Here is a 20,348-nt window from a genome sequence, read left to right on the forward strand (position 1 = left end):
ATTGGTATTTCAGTTGTGATTGGGGTATATTGACCAAATTATCAGGACATTTGTTGATGTCAACCCCCCAATATGCAATCAAAAGTTACGCCCTCGTCTCTAAAGCAATACATCCACACAGCAATGGAACACACTCAGTGCCAATGGCTCCACGGAAACAGCAGAAGAAACAGAACCTTTTAATCATGATGCATGTTTATTTCACGCAATAGACTAGAACAAACAATCGACTGTATAAATATGATATTGTGAGTGAGAGAGGCTGCAGAAGAGACATTCAAGCAGAGCTAAATAAAAAGAGCCATTTCCGATGGCATGGCGAAGGATTTCTATGAAATGACAGTGAATGCAGACAAGACATGACACATTAAAATGGAGTTAAAAAAAATAACTGTTATAACCGGTTAGGTAACGGTGGACACAGAGGGCCTTATTTACAGAGCTAAGGGATGAGACAAAACATTGACACAGAGAGAAGGAGAGGTGATCTCTTTAACACTGTAGGAGGGAACCATGGAAGGAGACGGTGCCCTGACATGAAAGACAGGGTCCAATTTCCCACTGCTGCATCCATCCTTCACCTCACTCCCTCGTTTCACATTACCAAGAAGAGGAAGAAATGACATATTTACTTTCCCTGTGATTGTGAAAAAACGCAGGGAGCGAGACCAGGAAACACACACAGAAAAAAAGATGACCATTAGGCAATTTTAATGTGAGATAACAATCTGTGATAGGGGAAGACGATGATGCAGGTAACTGGTTACTGGTCCAGAGGCGATGGAGGAGAATAATGTGGAACACAAAATGTACAAAGCAAATAGAGGACTTCAAACAGCCGGGTTACAAAGGACTCTGGATGTGTGGGACAGAGAGAAGCAGAGGCAGGCAGGGGACACACAGCTTGGTGCATTAGCAGCTGTCGCCATGCTGGGGGATTGCTAAACAGACGGTGATGGGAACACAACATTCATACTGGGAAGTTGCTCTGTACAAACACGGTTCCCACAAGCTGCAAAACATGGGGTGTCCAGAGTGCACATTACACATATTAACACTGACCAGCTGCTGGATGCAGGAGGTGTGTTGATCTGGTGTTTGAGACAGTTGTTTTGTAAGCAGATGCAATTCTGTAAGTCACAGGGCTCTCCAACCCTTTTCCTGGAGAGCTATCCTGCTCTTATACATTTTCACTTCAACCCCAGTTGTAACTAACTTGATTCAGCTGATCAACCAGCTAATTATTAGAATCAGGTGGGCTAGATTAGGGTTGGAGTGAACAGGAAAAGGGTTGGAGAGCCCTGGTGTAAGACAAGTTACATAATCAGTTTTGTAATGTTCAGTAGATGCCACTAGTTTCTAGTATACCTTCTCTGCAGTTCAAACACCTTATGGCCATTGGTGAAGTGAACGTTCATGTATCTGGTAGTTTCTAGTGTGTGGTTATACCATTTTTGGTCGTTTTTATGGTCTAGTTAAACCTTCCTTGCAACCACATATCCCTTCCAGTCAAAACCCCAAACAATGACTGAAGGCATGCTAGTATATATCTGGTAGTTTCTAGTGTATGGTTATACCATTTTTGGTCGTTTTTAGGGTCTAGTTATACCTTCCCTGCACCCACCCATCCCTTCCAGACAGAACCCCAGACCATGACTCATGGCAGTGCTGCTGTTCCATCAATGTTTATTAAGGGTTTGCATAGCAACACATCTGACTGTGTGTGACTACCTGGTCCCATCGTAACCCAGCTAACTAAATAACAAGCAGACTTAATAATTACATACTATTATTCGAATAATAACATCAATCAAGCAATCAATCTTGCAAGTGTGCTTAAGAGCGTCTGGGAGAGTCTTCATTGGTGTAACGCCCTGGCCATAGAGAGGGGTTTTTTGTTCTTTATTTTGGTTAGGCCAGGGTGTTACATTGGGTGGGCGTTCTGTTCCTTTCTCTATGTTTTTGTATTTCTTTGTTTTGGGCCGTGTGTGGCTCCCAATCAGGCACAGCTGAAGCTTGTTGTTGCTGATTGGGAGTCACACATAAGGAGCATGTTTTTCCTTTGGGTTTTGTGGGTAATTGTTTTCTGTTTAGTGTGTTCCTAACAGAACTGTTGCTAGTCGTTTTTTGGTTTCTTTTTGTATAGTGTTCGTTGATCATTAAAACCTTTTATGATGAACACCAACTCCGCTGCACCTTGGTCTTCTTCCGACGACAGCCGTTACAATTGGTCAGATTTCTTGGTCTGATTGTAAACAGACTGGGTAATAAATGGTCTGGTATACTTGTTTCGGCGGTGTAACTGTGTGGGAGCAAATCAGTGAGCAGCTGCTGTTACGGTCATTGTCACTGAAACCACACCTGTCCTTATATCCCACCCACATCAGAAGTTCAGAACAACTCAGTGCATAGAATGACAATGTCAACTCCCCCCGGGGACACAGTGCTGCACCGCAGGGGAACTACAGCTCTGTAAATTGTCAATTTTAAATGTACATTTTCTCCTCTGTTTCTCTCCCTCCCCATCTTTCACTCTCTCTTCCAGAGTGAGCCTGAATTGGCCACAGTAAACGTTTCTCCATCCATAACTTGAGATGAAAAAGCAAAATCATCTGTCTGACCACAGCCTCACATTGATCTAATTATATGACTTTCCCCAACCCTTTAATCAGTGGCCGCTTCACACAGGTCCATTTAAAATCGCAATGAGGAAGTGTGCTTCTCATCGATCCTAGGATAGGTATGCTAAATACAGTGGCTTGCAAAAGTATTCACCCCCTTGGTATTTTTCCTATTTTGGTGCCTTACAACCTGGAATTAAAATAGATTTTTTGGTAGTTTGTATCATTTGATTTACACATCATGCCTACCACTTTGAAGATGCTAAATATTTTTGATTGTGAAACAAGAAATAAGACAAAAAAACAGAACACTTGAGCGTGCACAACTATTCACCCCCCCAAAGTCAATACTTTGTAGAGCCACCTTTTGCAGCAATTACAGCTGCAAGTCTCTTGGGGTATGTCTCTATAAGCTTGGCACAGGGATTTCTGCCCATTCTTCAAGGCAAAACTGCTCCAGCTCCGTCAAGTTAGATGGGTTCCGCTGGTATACAGCAATCTTTAAATCATACCACAGATTCTCAATTGGATTGAGGTCTGGGCTTTGACTAGGCCATTCCAAGACATTTAAATGTATCCACTTCAACCACTCAAGTGTTGCTTCAGCAGTATGCTTAGGGTCGTTGTCCTGCTGGAAGGTGAACCTCCGTCCCAGTCTCAAGTCTCTCTGGAAGACTGAAACAGGTTTCCATCAACAATTTCCACATACTTTGCGCAATCCATCATTCCTTCAATTTTGACCAGTTTCCCAGTCCCTGCCAATGAAAAACATCCCCAAAACATGCTGCCACCACCATGCTTCACTGTGGGGATGGTGTTCTCGGCGTGATGAGAGGTGTTGGGTTTGCGCCAGACATAGCGTTTTCCTTGACGGCAAAAAAGCTACATTTTAGTCTTATCTGACCAGAGTACCTTCTTCCATATGTTTGAGGAGTCTCCCACATGCCTTTTGGCAAACACAAAATGTGTATGCTTATTTTTTTTCTGTAAGCAATGGCTTTTTTTCTGGCCATTCCTCTGTAAAGCCCAGCTCTGTGGAGTGTATGGCTTAAAGTGGTCCTATGGACAGATACTCCAATCTCTGCTGTGGAGTTTTGCAGCTCCTTCAGGGTCATCTTTGGTCTTTTGTTGCCTCTCTCATTAATGCCCTCCTTGCCTGGTCTGTGAGTTTTGGTGGGCGGCTCTCTCTTGGCAGGTTTGTTGTGGTGCCATATTCTTCTATTTTTTAATAATGGATTTTATGGTGCTGGGATGTTCAACGTTTCTGATATTTTTTTAGAACCCAACCCTGACCTGTACTTCTCCACAACTTTGTCCCTGACCTGTTTGGAGAGGTCCTTGGTCTTCATGGTGCCGCTTGCTTGGTGGTGCCCCTTGCTTAGTGATGTTGCAGACTCTGGGGCCTTTCAGAACAGGTGTATATATACACTGAGATCATGTAACATATCATGTGACACTTAGATTGCACACAGATGGACTTTAATTAATTATGTAACTTCTGAAGGTAATTGGTTGCACCAGATCTTATTTAGGGGCTTCATAGCAAAGGGGGTGAATACATATGCCCGCACCACTTTCCTGTTTATTTTTTAGAATCTTTTTAAACAAGTCATTTTTTTCATTTCACTTCACCAATGTGGACTATTTTGTGTATGTCCATTACATGAAATCCAAATAAAAATCAATTTAAATTACAGGTTGTCATGCAACAAAATAGGAAAAACACCAAGGGGGGCACTGTATAAGCAACAAACGTCTCTGGTCAAAAGTAGTGCACTTAATAGGGGATATGGTGCTATTTAAGACATATCAGTTATAATGTTGATGGTGTGTGGATCAACAACACAGAACACAAGACAGAGACTGGTAATGAAACAACAGTTCAGGGAGTAATGGGATCAGATTTGTATTTACAGTTTCATTAAGATACATGGGACTCTGCAAACATAGCCATGCAGAAGATATTATGGAATGATTGTCATTGTCTTTTGAGATAAAAATTACAACTACACGACTAAATAGTGTGAAATATGAAAACTACAGAGCATTCAATTTAAAAAGCTGAAAAGGATTGATCCAGCCCTTGCATTGTTAAGACTTGCTATTAAAATACTGCAAGCAGGAATCAAAGTTTTTATAAAGAGAAGCAGAATATCTTAAAATTGGGCCAGGAGGAAGACTGTGTACTTGATGTTTGCCAGAAAGGCAAAAACACCCTCCATCCCTTCTGTCTCCCTCTAGCCCACCTCTCGTGCTCTGTGTAGCAGGCTGACGTGGTGTGTGGCCTGGTAGTCAGTCTGGTAGTCTCTGATCTGTAGGTATGATCCTTGGACAAACACAGTCCATCCTTCCTCTTTATTTGTGCTTGCAGCACTGTGCTCTCTGTCGATAGATATCCTCGGTGAAAGGTCTGCAAAAACCAGAGAAAAACCCCCAGATAAACAAGGGAAGAGAGTATTACTGTTCCTCCACTGCACCAACCCGTGCCTGGAGCCCCGTGTGTGTCTGTAAAAGGTGTCCCACATCCTGCATGCTATCCATTGGTGTACAATTTTCTGCACCATTGAGCCTCCCTCTAAGGCCACGTCCTATACAGAAAGCTGACTGCTGGGCCTCTCTCACTCCCTACCGATGGACTGGCAACAGGTAGGTGGAGACTGGGGAGGGATATGTTTTGAGTGGGAAGGACAGGTACAGTACACAGAGCTACCTATTATTTTACTAGTCTGTAAAGGAGTGGGAGGAGGTAGTACATCAAATATTGAGGGATGTTTGGGATGAGAATTGAGCTTACAAATGTACGTTAACAATAACGCTTATTTAAATTCAACGTGAATCAACAATATCTGTGAACGACTTGAGAGGGAATACAATGGCATAGAAATGTAATCTCATCCTAGTTCTGCAGTGCACTGGCACCAGATTGAAATAGAACACGGACTTGATTGACACACACTTAGTTTCATGTAGAGTGGTTGTGAATGCAGTATCAGGGAAATGCAATCTCAGCTTCTTCTGATGCATACCTTCTTCCCTGAGTCTCCTTGATGTTTGTTTTGATAGGTGAGTAAATGAGTGTGTCTTTATGTGTCCCTGTGTCGATGACCGGTCTGATGTGTCATCCAAAGACAGGCAGCTAACAATCACCTGTCTGTTGTCTGTCACTGGGGTGCTGATGTCTCTTGCTCACACACACCCACATGCTCCACCGACCGCACGCACACACCACACCCACAAGCTCCCCCGACCATACGCACACGCACGCTCCCCCGACCGCACACACACGCTCTCATGAGGACTGCCACTGCAAAGGAAGACCCAGAGTTACCTCTGCTGCAGAGATTAAGTTCATTAGAGTTACCAGCCTCAGAAATTGCATCCAAATAAATAAATGCTTAACAGAATTCAAATAACAAACACATCTCAACATCAACTGTTCAGAGGAGACTGGGTGAATCAGGCCTTCATGGAAGGAAACCACTACTAAAGGACACCAATAAGAAGAAGAGATTTGCTTGCGCCAAGAAACACGAACAATGGACATTAGACCGGTGGAAATCTGTCCTTTGGTTCCAACCACTGTGTCTTTGTGAGACACAGAGTAGGTGAACGGGTGACCTCTGCATGTGTGGTTCCCACCGTGAAGCATGGAGGAGGAGGTGTGATGGTGTGTGGGTGCTTTGCTGGTGACGCTGTCTGTGATTTATTTAGAATTCAAGGCACACTTAACCAGCATGGCTACCACAGCATTCTGCAGCGATACGCCATCCCATCTGGTTTGCGCTGAGTGGGACTGTCATTTGTTTTTCAACAGGACAATAACCCAACACACATCCAGGCAGCGTAAGGGCTATTTGACCAAGAAGGAGAGTGATGGAGTGCTGCATCAGATGATCTGGCCTCTACAATCCCCCAACCTCAACCCAATTGAGATGGTTTGGACCGCAGAGTGAAGGAAAAGCAGCCAACAAGTGCTCAGCATATGTGGGAACTCCTTCAAGACTGTTGGAAAAGCATTCCAGGTGAAGCTGGTTGAGAGAATGCCAAGAGTGTGCAAAGCAGTCATCAAGGCAAAGGCCGGCTGCTTTGAAGAATATAACGTATTTTGATTAACACTTTTTTGGTTACAACATGATGTTTTATTTCATAGTTTTGATGTCTTCACTATTTTTCTACAATGTAGAAAATAGTCAAAATAAAGAAAAACCCTTGAATGAGTAGGTGTGTCCAAACTTTTGACTGGTATTGTAAACTTTTGACTGGTATTGTACTAAACTAAAATATAAACGCAACATATAAAGTGTTGGTCCCATGTTTCATGAGCTGAAATAAAACATAGCAGAAATGTTCTACGCAACCCCAGGACCTCCACATCCGCCTTATTTTTATTTATTTAGCCTTTATATAACTAGGCAAGTCAGTTAAGAACAAATTCTTATTTACAATGATGGCCTACCCTGGCTAAACCCTCCCCTAACCCGGACGACACTGGGCCAATTGTGCGCCGCCCTATGGGAATCCCGATCACGGCCGGTTGTGATACAGCCCAGGATCGAACCAGGGTCTGTAGTGACACCTCTAGCACTGAGATGCAGTGCCTTAGACCACTGCGCCAGTCGGGAGCCCTACGGGATCAGAGACTTGTCCCAAAGCCATTCCTGCATTGTCTTTGCTGTTTGCTTAGGGTTGTTGCAAACTCCTAGTCGGCTGTCATGTGCCTTTTACTGAGGAGTGGCTTCCGTCTGGCCACTCTACCATAAAAGGCCAAATTGGTGGAGTGCTGCAGAGATGGTTGCCCTTCCCCTGATCTGTGCCGACACAATCCTGTCTCGGAGCACTGACATGCACTGTAAACTGTTGGACCTTATTTAGGCAGGTGTGTGCCTTCTTGAACGTTCTTCCATCTCTGACCCTCTCCAACCAAGCTTGTAGTGTCATACCCAAGAAGACTCAAGGTTGTAATCGCTGCCAAAGTACTGAATAAACGGTCTGAATACTTGTGATATTATTGTGAAATGTGATATTTTTGCTTTGTCATTAGGGTATTGTGTGTAGATTGATGTGGGGGAAAAAAAAACTTAATCCATTTTAGAATAAGGCTGTAATGTAGCAAAATGTGGAAAAGGTCAAGGGGTTTGAATACTTTCCGAAAGTACATACATACAGTGTATATATGTGGACAACCATTCAAATTAGTGGATTTGGCTATTTCAGCCACAACCGTTGCTGACAGGTGTATGAATGAAATCGAATACACAGCCATGCAATCACCATAGACAAAACATTGGCAGTAGAATGGCCTTACTGAAGAGCTCAGTGACTTTCGATGAGGCACCGTCATAGGTTGCCTTTCCAACAAGTCAGTTCGTCAAATTTCTGCCTTACTAGAGCTGCCCTGGTCAACTGTAAGTGCTGTTATTGGGAAGTGGAAACATCTAGGAGCAACAACGGCTCAGCCACGAAGATGTAGGCCACACAAGCTCACAGAACGGGACCGCCAGGTGCTGAGGCGCGTAGCCCATCCTCTTTCTATTCTGGTTAGAGCCAGTTTGCGCTGTTCTGTGAAGGGAGTAGTACACAGCATTGTACGAAATCTTCAGTTTCTTGGCAATTTCTCGCATGGAATAGCCTTCAATTCTCCGAAGAAAGTTCTTTGTTTCTGGCCATTTTGAGCCTGTAATGGAACCCACAAATGCTGATGCTCCAGATACTCAACTAGTCTAAAGGCCAGTTGTATTGCTTCTTTAATCAGGATAACAGTTTTCAGCTGTATTAACATAATTGCAAAAGGATTTTCTAATTATCAATTAGCCTTTTAAAATGATAAACTTGGATTAGCTAACACAACGTGCCATTGGAACACAGGAGTGATGGTTGCTGATAATGGGCCTCTGTACGCCTATGTAGATATTCCATAAAAAAAGTTTTTTAAAAATCTGCCGTTTCCTGCTACAATAGTCAATTACAACATTAACAATGTCTACACTGTATTTTTTATCAATTTGATGTTATTTTAATGGACAAAAAAAATCCTTTTAGAAACAAGAGCATTTCTAAGTTAGCCCAAACTTTTGAATGGTAGTGTGTATATATAAAAATTACTCATCCACCTCTTTGGAGGATAAAATAAATTAAAATTAAACTTCTTTTTGTCTAATCGCATAGTACCTACAGATTCTGAACCTGTCTGCTCGCTCCGTCTCTCACTAACGTAACGTTTAAGAATGCTTGCGGGGGAGTTTGATAAGAGACAGGAAAACAAAACGTTTCTCTTTATCCTCACTCAATCCTTTCATGTGTGCAGCACGAGGGAGTGTGGATTTGTATGGGCTTGATGTGACTCAGCACTGAGAAAGACATTGGACTGCTAACAGTAAGAACTGTTATAGCAACACTTCTGTCACTCGTAACTCTAAACTGTGACTGTAAAGTTAAAATTGCCAAAATACATGGATTTAAAAAAAATACTATATTGATAGTAAATGTAGCAATTATATGACAAGAGAACAACATCCCCCACCTCTTTCATTGTCAACAATACAATTTTGCTCATATTCTTGATGAAGAATGTTAAACTCACTGGCTTGAGACCACAAAATCAACCAAAATAGTGCTGCTAATAGCTCTATATTGAAAATACTGTAATTGAAGAAACATTTTTATATACTTTAATATCAGAAAAATGTAAGTTCATTATCATTTCTACTCACTTTCTACCTGGTTTAAGTTGTTAATGTTCAGACTGGAGTATTTTTTTTTTTTTATAATCATTTGTTACTCAAGACACCGGCGACCCATTAAAAAATGTGGGTTGTGACTCACCACTTGAGAATAGCTGATTTAAAAGACACTCTTATCCAGAGCGACTTACAGGAGCAATTAGGGTTAAGTGCCTTGCTCAAGGGCACATCGACAGATTTTTCAACTAGTCAGCTCGGGAATTTGAACCAGAGACCTTTCGGTTAATGGCCCGACACTCTTAACTAGGCTACCTGCTGCCATGTACGTGTCAGTCCATTTAACTGGATGTGATCTGATAGTGTCTGCATTGACGCAGCCAGCATGTTCAGCGCCTCTCAAGGCTACGAACCCTGTTCACCGCTGAGACAGAAGAGTGTGATAAGATAGCCACAGTGAACAGAAAGAAAACAAGAGAGATGCTTACCCCTCAAAGATGATGGCCACTTGGTATGAAATGGCTACCACTGCTGTCAGCACCAACCCCACCGGACTGGCATTCCTGGAGGAGGGAGAGGAGCATTATAATATGTTCACAATATGTGCATTTATTCATAAAGTAAATATGTTATTCCACTGGCAAATGCTACACTCTGATTATGTAGATCAAGGGTGGGGAACGTCCGGCCTCCGGGCCATATACGGCCTACGAGACCGTTTGATCAGGCCCCTTAGCCAATTCATAAATTTAAAAAAATGTTATAAAAAAAATCTCTAGACATTGTTGTTCCACAACAATAAAATGGTAAAAAATCCACCCACACACCTTCCCCAAAGCTTTGGCGGTACCAGACAGCTCGTCATTATCGAGCACCTGTAGATCCTAAAAATGCCTACAGTAAAGAAAAGTAGATGGAGTGTCACGCTTTCCAAGACAAATGGACAAATGAATATTTTTTTTGTCGAAGTGAAAGGCAAACATGTATGCCTAGTTTGTGGGGATGCACTTGCAGTAATGAAAAAGGCGAATTTGGAGTGTGAAACATGCTAAACTGAATGAGTTGCAAGGACAACTTCGTGTGGATAAAGTCATTGCTCTTCAGTGGGGCGTGGGTGCCCAACAAGGTGCCTTTACGAAACCTCATTTGGATGACGAAAATGTTATGCAAGCAAGTTTTGTGGTGAGCGAGCTTATCGCAAAGAAACTGAAGCCTCATTCGGAAGGAAAAAAACATTGAAGGACTCCACAAGAAATGTATTTGGCATGTGATGAAACGACTGACGTAACAAATACTGCCCAATTTGCCATTTTTGTGCGTGGGATTACCGATGAGTTTGACACAAGGGAGGAATTGCTGTCGTTGCAAGCCATGCATGGCACCACCAGAGGTGCGGACTTGTCTTGGCTATGAGCAAATTTGAGCTACGGTTTGAAAAATGATGTGGCCTTACTACAGATGGAGCGCCAGCCATGGTTGGCTCGAAAAAGGGGCTAACCTCATTAGTGAAAAAAGACATGAGTCGTCTCAGTCTTGATCCAAGTGTATGCAACTGCATCATACATCAAGAAAGACTGTGTGTACAGTCCCTGAAGCCGAACAATGTAATGGCAACTGTAGTGTCCACCATTCATTTTATCAAAAGCAAAGGGCTGAACAACCGCCAGTTTAAGGAGCTATTGAGTGATCTTGAATCGGAGTATGGTGATCTGATTTACCACTGTGAGGTGCGATGGTTGAGCCGTGGAAACATACTCATGTGGTTTTACGGCCGGAAGGACGAAGTAAAACAATTCATGGAGATGAAGGGGAAACCTGTTGTGGAACTGAGTGATGACAAGTGGGTGTGTGATTTGGCCTTCATGGTGGACATGACTTGAACGTCAAGCTTCAAGGGCCGAACCAGCTTCTCAGCGATCTGCTGTCAAACGTGAAATCGTTCGAAGCGAAATTAAAGCTGTGGCAAGTCCAACTAGAAAGGGGTAACACAGTTCATTTTCCTACTCTGCAAGGACAAGAGCCTGAGATTATGTCGCAATATGCCGGTGAGTGTGGAAAGCTCAAAGGCATTTTGTGAGCAGTTTAAGGATGTGAAAAGTAAACACCTGGAGTTGAACATATTTGCAAACCCGTTTAACGTCGAACCAGCGGATGTGCCGGATGGCCTACAACACGAAGTCATTGAGCTGCAAAGCAATAACGAGCTCAAAGCAAGGTACAACAACCTCCCTCTGCTTGAGTTCTACAAAATGTATGTTAGCGCTGAGCATTTTCCTGTTCTCAGGAGACATGCACTTAAATTTTCATCTGTGTTCGGGACAACCAAACTGACTCTTGCAAAGACTCGATTCCGCTCAAGACTAACTGACACAAACCTGGAAAAGCAGCTGCGAGTAGCATCGTCTTCTCTGCCAGCTGACATCAAACGCCTCATCAAAGATAAGCAGTTTCAGCCATCGCATTAGAGGTGAGCTTGAACAAGTAATCATAATAAAAACATTATTTACAATACTAATATTTATTTAAATAGGATTTGCAATTTTCTAAATACTTTAGGACAAAAGAAACGTCATAAAAGTCATATTTAAACTATAAAACCAATGTCAGTGATTTAAAGTCACATTAAAACATAAATAAAGCAGAAAATAGCACATTTTAATAATAAGGCCCCTGAATTAATTTATAAATATCCAAATGGCCCTTGATAGCAAAAAGGTTCCCCACCACTGATGTAGATGATACTTTCATGATACTAGCTGATTATATAAAGTGTTTTTAAAGGGGGAGTGTGAATGTATGAAGTTGTGGGATCATTGGGATGACAAACAGCAGGAGATGATCAGGCTGGATTCAAGCCATGGGTTTTGTAATCGGATGTCAATTTCAGGCGCCTGTGTTATCGGCAATTATAGTCATTATAGAGGATATTGGACAAAGATAAAAGAAGTTGTAACGAGCTGGACAACAAGAGAAGGAGAGAGAGAGAGAGTTACTAGGGCTTACATATCCTCTATTTTAAGATATCTTTCAACCAGGTTTGGGGAACAACTGAAGACTATTTCTTTTCTGTACAAGCGATTACTAAGGGAGCAAATGACCACTCTGCTTTCAGATGGAGTCTGGCCACGCTTCATGTGGCCTCAATTAGGCACTAGTCACACACATGTTGAGCAGCAGTAGCATTTACAGTCAGGGATGAGATATGGAAGGCTTTTGGGAACGAAATGGAAGGCGCGCACACACACACACACACACACACACACACACTTGCTGCCTAACTTCTCTTGACCTGGCTGAAGGTCTCCTGGGGGGTAAACGAAACACGGGCATTGTTGGTCAGTGCCCTTTTTCATTGAATTTCATTCAGAGACAACTAAATAACAATTGTAAGACAAAGCGTCACCTTGAGTAATCCAGCCTAACCAAAACAGCTGTCATCATTTATCAAGTGTTATGCTTCTGTGCAAAGTCTGTACTCATTGCAGTGAGTTTAAAACATAGCGAAAAGTTGGAACAAAGGTGAAGTTAAAGGGATACTTTTTTCAATGAGGCCCTTGACCTACTTCCCCAGTGTCAGATGAACTAGTGGATACCATTAGCACGTCTCTGTGTCCAGTATGAAGGCAGTTCCGCAAGTCAACGCTAACTAGCGTTAGCGCAATGACTGGAAGTCTATGGGTATCTGCATGCTAGGTGATACCCATAGACTTCCAGTCATCGCGCTAATGCTAGTTAGCATTGGCTCGAGAAACTACCTCTTCAAGGAAAGTGCAAACAAGGACTTGTTGTTGGACTTTTCTGTTACCACCTGGTGCAAACATATAATAAATAAATACCTTACTCAGCACCAGAAGTGAGCCACATTGATTATACAGATCAAATAAATATCTACCTATTCTACGCAGCTGACAAAACCCACTCGATAATATGGGTCCACTAGCTAGCTATATTTTGACATCCCCATTGCCCTACATCCCACACTGTCCTACTGTTCTACGTTACATGGGCCGTGAATTGGCCGTGCAGAGCCAGACACGTAAAGTACTGTAACTAGAGCTTTTCACTGACTCAGCTGCATGTGTCAGACTCACCCAGTCTGGATGTGACTAAATGCCACACAACATGGCCTGCATATTAGTATGAGCTGTTTGTCGGGCCTCTACTACACACTGTGGCTACATGTCAAATGACATTCCCTATGGTGTACTACTTTTAGACTATAGCCTTATGTGACTTTGGTCAATTTTATAGAGAGTAATGTGTAGTGGTTTGGTGCCCTAAGATCTGTATAAAATCTTTAGAAAACATTTGCCTATTGTTGTCATACCATACGGTTAGAGCTATGGTCAAAGTTGGCTAAAACACATATAGATCTGGGGTGCATAGAGTACCAAAGTATGAGTCATAATACCCATAAAACCTAGTAGTTAAACAAGGAAATGGTTCCAATTGTTTTCCCACCATTCATTTTTCCCATACGGGATTTTAGAAACACTTAAAATAAGGGCTGTGTTTCATTTAGGCTTACGTTTGAGTGACATTTTGATAACCATGAAAATTCTCTCTAGGAAAAGGTGACTTATCAATATATTCACCTGTATTTACCCCCCAAACATGAAATGCTAATTAGCTGCTAATGTGGCTATCATAAAGAACTACAAATGCCATTATGATCTGGATGAGACTGCCAAATCGAGGCAAAGGTGAGAATCTCTAGATTAACTAATGTTAGCTAAATTTTGTAATTAATAAATTGGCAAAATGTCATTAAATTGACAATTCTGTGAACTGTCTTGTGCAAGTTTTAACTTAACACAATACCTGTTAGCAAAGGTGTCAGCAAGAGATGATGTGCAGAAGCTTGCAGGGATTTGTAGTCTTGCATGATGTCTACTTTGATGCTAATGATCATTTTCTGATCTGAGAGTAAATAGTGCCGAATATATTGATAGACGTCACCTTGTCCGAGAGAGATTTACATGGTTATCAAAACATCGCCAGGGTAAGCCTTATATTAAGTGTTTCTAAAATTCCCCATGGGAAAAATGAACAGTGGAAAAATGATTGAAACCATTTCCCTGTTTGACTGCTAGGATTTATGGGTATTATGACACTATGGGGCTCTATTCAAATAAAAATGTTAATGGTCGAGTTTTAATGACTCCAACCTAAGTGTATGTAAACTTCCGACTTCAACTGTACGTAAATATTATTAAAGTGACCTGCGTGTGTGTGTGTGTGTGTGTGTGTACATACATACATACATACATACATACACACACACAGGTCACTAATAATGTTTACGTACAGTTGAAGTCGGAAGTTTACATACACTTAGGTTGGAGTCATTAAAACTTGTTTTTCAACCATTCCACTAATTTCTTGTTAACAAACTATAGTTTTGGCAAGTCGGTTAGGACATCTACTTTGTGCATGACACAAGTCATTTTTCCAACAATTGTTTACAGACAGATTATTTCACTTATAATTCACTGTATCATAATTCCAGTGGGTCAGAAGTTTACATACACTAAGTTGACTGTGCCTTTAAACAGCTTGGAAAATTCCAGAAAATGATGTCATGGCTTTAGAAGCTTCTGATAGGCTAATTTACATAATTTGAGACAATTGGAGGTGTACCTGTGAATGTATTTCAAGGCCTACCTTCAAACTCAATGCCTCTTTGCTTGACATCATGGGAAAATCTAAAGAAATCAGCCAAGACCTCAGAATAAAAAAAAAAAACTGTAGACCTCCACAAGTCTGGTTCATCCTTGGGAGAAATTTCCAAACACCTGAAGGTACCACGTTCATCTGTACAAACAATAGTACGCAAGTATAAACACCATGGGAACACGCAGCCGCCATACCGCTCAGGAAGGAGACGCGTTCTGTCTCCTAGTACTCCTCCTCGTACTTTGTTGCGAAAGTGCAAATCAATCCCAGAACAACAGCAAAGGACCTTGTGAAGATACTGGAGGAAACAGGTACAAAAGTATCTATATCCACAGTAAAACGAGTCCTATATCGACATAACCTGAAAGGCCGCTCAGCAAGGAAGAAGCCACAGCTCCAAAACCACCATAAAAAAAGCCAGACTACTGCACATGGGGACAAAGTTCATACTTTTTGGAGAAATGTCCTCTGGCCTGATGAAACAAAAATAGAACTGTTTGGCCATAATGGCCATCGTTATGTTTGGAGGAAAAAGGGGGAGGCTTGCAAGCCGAAGAACACCATCCCAACCGTTGAAGCACGGGGTGGCAGTATCATGTTGTGGGGGTGCTTTGCTGCAGGAGGGACTGGTGCACTTCACAAAATAGATGGCATCATGGGGCAGGAAATTGATGTTGACATATTGAAGCAACATCTCAAGACATCAGTCAGGAAGTTAAAGCTTGATCACAAATGGGTTTTCCAAATGGACAATGACCCCAAGCATACTTCCAAAGTTGTGGCAAAATGGCTTAAGGACAACAAAGTCAAGGTATTGGAGTGGCCATCACAAAGCCCTCAATCCTATAGAAAATTTGTGGGCAGAACTGAAAAAGCGTGTGCGAGCAAGGAGGCCTACAAACCTGACTCAGTTACACCAGCTCTGTCAGGAGGAATGGGCCAAAATCCACCCAACTTATTGTGGGAAGCTTGTAGAAGGCTACCTGAAACGTTTGACCCAAGTTAAACAATTTAAAGGCAATGCTACCAAATACTAATTGAGTGTATGTAAACTTCTGACCCACTGGGAATGTGATGAAAGAAATAAAAGCTGAAATAAATCACTCTCTACTATTATTCTGACATTTCACATTCTTAAAATAAAGTGGTGATCCTAACTGACCTAAGACAGGGAATTTTTACTAGGATTAAATGTCAGGAATTGTGAAAAACTGAGTTTAAATGTATTTGGCTAAGGTGTATGTAAACTTCCGACTTCAACTGTATATACTGTATTCTAGTCAAGGCCATCCTATTCAACTATTGCTGTACATATACTATTCTATCCACGTATTCTTCAGATATCCTATATAGAAATAGTTGAATAGGATGGCCTTGACTAGAATACAGTATATACCCATTTTCATATGCAAAACAGTATTTAACATTATTAAAGTGACCAGTGTTCCATGTCTATGTACATAGGGCAGCAGCCGATAAGGTGCAGGGATCAGTAACCAGGTGGTAGCCGGATAGTGACCAAGTTCAGGGCAGCGTACTGGGTGGAGGCTGGCTAGTGGCAGTCTGGACGGCCTTGAGAAGAAAGCTGTTTTTCCATTCTCTCGGTCCCAGCTTTAAAGCACCTGTACTGACCTCGCCTTCTGGATGATAGCGGGGTAAACAGGCTGTGGCTCAGATGGTTGAGGTCTTTGATGATCTTCTTGGCCTTCCTGTGACACCGGGTGCTGTAGATGTCCTGAAGGACAGGTAGTGTACTCCCGGTGATGCGTTGGGCTGACCGCACCACCCTCTCAATGGTGCATCTGTAAACGTTTGTGAGGGTCTTAGGGGCCAAGACAATTTCTTCAGCCTCCCGAGGTTGAAGAGGCGTCAGGAAGTTCAGGACCCAGTTGCACAGGGCGGGATTCAGACCCTGGGCCCCGAGCTTAATGACGAGTTTGGAGGGTACTATGGTGTTGAAGGCTGAGCTGTCGTCAATGAACAGCATTCTTACATAGGTATTCCTCTTGTCCAGATGGGATAGGGCAGTGTGCAGTGCGATGGCGATTGCATCACCCGTGGATCTATTGGGGCGGTATGCAAATTGTAGTGGGTCTAGGGTGTCGGGTAAGGTGGAGGTGATATGGTCCTTAACTAGCCTCTTAAAGCCCTCCATGATGACAGAAGTGAGTGCTACTGGGCAATAGACATTAAGTATTACCTTCGCTTTCTTGGGTGCAGGAACAATGGTGGACATCGTGAAACAATTCAATTCGCCTCAATGTTTGCTACGTTGCGTGTCGGTTTGTACTGAACAACACGTTTCCCCGAAATGGTGCGCACCCTTCTTCAACAGCCTTTGGGGGTCACCATTTGAAATCGATCTTCCTATTGCTTTTCGACCATTTTCCCCAATCTCTGCCCAGAGAAATATGACATTTGTGATGTCAGGTAAAAAAAGGTAATCCTTTATCTCTCGTGTAACTTTGGGGTTATCGCTGGGAGGACATGACAATAGACATTCTCATTCCCACCTATAGGAAAAGGGGATTACTTTTTGTCCTTCTCCATTTTCAAAGTTGTATCTCAAGGCAATGTGTTAAATATACTGTACATATACAGTGTGTGGGTTGGATAACAAACAACATACAGTATTCTTTCCATTATGAGAGGATACATTATCATTGCTTTAGAAGGTAAAGGAGGACCTGGCCTGGTATGGCTGCCACTGTAGCAGACGCAACCAGGCCGGCAGACGCAACCAGGCCGGTAGATGTAACCATGAAGGTAGATGCAACCAGGCCAGCAGATGTAACCAGGCCAGTTCTCACTCAAGGGAGGATCCCTCCTCTGCATTTCATTGAGTTCATCTTTATATCTCCTGTTATCTGATTACCTTTCTTAATTGGAGCAGTGGGATCAATGTTAATTTGATTCCCGCTGTCCTGTTCTGGGCCAGGAGTGAGGTGGATGACAGAGAGAAGGAGACAGAATAAGAGGGAGAGAAGATGAGAGTGAATGAAAGTCAGTGGGTAAATGAGGAGGAGGTTTAGATACTTGGGTCAAGGTGACCATGACATACCTGAAGGACACTTTTTGTCTGATGACGTTACCAAGCCACCCTCCTCTTGAATACAACAAACGTGTATGCATATCCCCACATACTCAGAAACGGCAAATTCATGCGAACACCCACAGAGGTCAATTCAGAATAACTGTATGTGAACAGTGACTACCTGGGAATTGCTTTGGTCCTCTGTTTGGCTTCACAACCTACTGAAGTTACCCATTGTGTAAAAAAATCCTGAACTTATTGTGCCAAAATGACAAAGATTATAGATTCAAAATTCAGCACAAGAGCTAATCTAACAAACACCTTTGCACATGTATTATCACTACAGAAGAGTGAGTGCAAACACTGACCCCCCCCCCCCCCCCCCCCCCCACACACACACACAACTCCCCCACACACACATAATGGCCGTCACCTAGGGAAAGTGTCATCTCAAATGGAACAGCAGAAAGTAGGTCAAAGACATTCCGTCGAGGGAACAGGGCGACAGGTTGTCGGTGTTGTCGCTGCAGACCAGATCGCTGGGTGGGTGACTCATACTAACGCTCTGCTCAATACGGACCTTTTTTCCATTCTGTTCAATACGTGTCCATCCGCCATGCAGGCAGGGTGGAAGGCCTCAGTCAGGGACAGCTGGCTAGAACAGCAACGTCATGGCCCCAGGATGACCACAGGAGAGAGAGGAGCGGATAGGAAGGAGGAGAAGGTAACAGAGGGATTGAGACGAATAGAAGGGCAAATCTGGGGGATTTGAGACCAACATAAAACCTAGATGATATGGTACGGGGTTTGAGACCAAAATAAAACATAGATGACTTGCTGGGGGATTTAAGACCAAAATAAAGCTTGGATGACTTGCTGGGGGATTTAAGACCAAAATAAAACCTAGATGACTTGCTGGGGGATTTAAGACCAAAATAAAGCTTGGATGACTTGCTGGGGGATTTAAGACCAAAATAAAACCTAGATGACTTGCTGGGGGATTTAAGACCAAAATAAAACCTAGATGATCTGCGATGGGATTTAAGACCAAAATAAAACCTACATTTAGGGGATTTGAAACCAAAATAAAACCTAGATGATATGCTGCTGTATTTAGGACCAAAATAAAACCTAGATATGCTACGGGATTTGAGACCAAAATAAAACCTAGATGATATTCTGAAGGATTTAAGACCTAAATAAAACAGAGGATATGCTGGGGGATTTGAGACCAAAATAAAACCTACATTTAGGGGATTTAAAACCAAAATAAAACCTAGATGATATGCTGGGGGATTTAAGACCAAAATAAAACCTAGATGAAATGCTACTGGATTTAGGACTAAAATAAAACCTAGATGACATGCTGAGGGATTTGAGACCAAAATAAAACCTAGAGGATATGCTGAGGGATTTAAGACCAAAATAAAACCTAGATGATATGCGATGGGATTTAAGACCAAAATAAAACCTACATTTAGGGGATTTAGGACCAAAATAAAACCTAGATGATATGCTACGGGATTTGAGACCAAAATAAAACCTAGATGATATGCTACGGGGTTTGAGACCAAAATAAAACCTAGATGACTTGCTGGGGGATTTGAGACCAAAATAAAACCTAGATGACATGCTGGGGGATTTAAGTCCAAAATAAAACCTAGATGACATGCTGGGGGATTTAAGACCAAAATAACACCTAGATGACATGCTGGGGGATTTAAGACCAAAATAAAACCTAGATGATATGCGATGGGATTTAAGACCAAAATAAAACCTACATTTAGGGGATTTAGGACCAAAATAAAACCTAGATGATATGCTACGGGATTTGAGACCAAAATAAAACCTAGATGATATGCTGGGGGATTTGAGACCAAAATAAAACCTACATTTAGGGGATTTAAAACCAAAATAAAACCTAGATTATATGCTGGGGGATTTAAGACCAAAATAAAACCTAGATGACTTGCTGGGGGATTTAAGACCAAAATAAAACCTCGATGACTTGCTGGGGGATTTAAGACCAAAATAAAACCTAGATGACATGCTGGGGGATTTGAGACCAAAATAAAACCTAGATGATATGCGATGGGATTTAAGACCAAAATACAACCTAGATGACTTGCTGGGGGATTTAATCCAGTAGCATGGCTTTTTATTCTGGTCTTAAATACCCTAAATGTAGGTTTTATTTTGGTCTGAAATCCCGTAGCATGTCATCTAGGTTTTATTTTGGTCTTAAATCCCCCAGCATGTCACCTAGGTTTTATTTTGGTCTTAAGGACCAAAATAAAACCTAGATGATATGCTACTGGATTAAGGACCAAAATAAAACCT

General features: G+C 42.2%; 1 protein-coding gene and 1 long non-coding RNA gene across 4 annotated transcripts in view; both read right to left on the reverse strand.

Annotated features, from left to right (window-relative positions):
- Window positions 1–4,505: 4,505 nt before the first annotated feature.
- The window catches only part of pemt (phosphatidylethanolamine N-methyltransferase), a 97,248-nt gene continuing 81,405 nt past the window's right edge, over window positions 4,506–20,348 (reverse strand). For 2 of the 3 annotated variants that reach the window (XM_029706355.1, XM_029706374.1), the window contains exons 6-8: window positions 11,674–11,770; window positions 9,787–9,861; window positions 4,507–5,031 (exon numbers count right to left, since the gene is read on the reverse strand). In XM_029706355.1, the coding sequence (XP_029562215.1) occupies window positions 9,790–9,861; window positions 11,674–11,770 (169 nt within the window). In that variant the 3' untranslated portion in view covers window positions 4,507–5,031; window positions 9,787–9,789. Of the gene's footprint in view, window positions 5,032–9,786; window positions 9,862–11,673; window positions 11,771–20,348 lie in introns of all 3 variants that reach the window. The other variant, XM_029706363.1, reaches the window with a different exon arrangement.
- LOC115157975 (uncharacterized) lies at window positions 18,590–20,230 on the reverse strand. The gene is made up of 2 exons (XR_003868593.1): window positions 19,786–20,230; window positions 18,590–19,440 (listed from the first exon to the last, which is right to left on the reverse strand). It is a non-coding gene; the product is annotated as an uncharacterized LOC115157975 (long non-coding RNA).

This window comes from Salmo trutta, chromosome 2 (assembly GCF_901001165.1).
Source record: "Salmo trutta chromosome 2, fSalTru1.1, whole genome shotgun sequence".
NCBI classification, from domain to species: Eukaryota; Metazoa; Chordata; class Actinopteri; order Salmoniformes; family Salmonidae; genus Salmo; species Salmo trutta.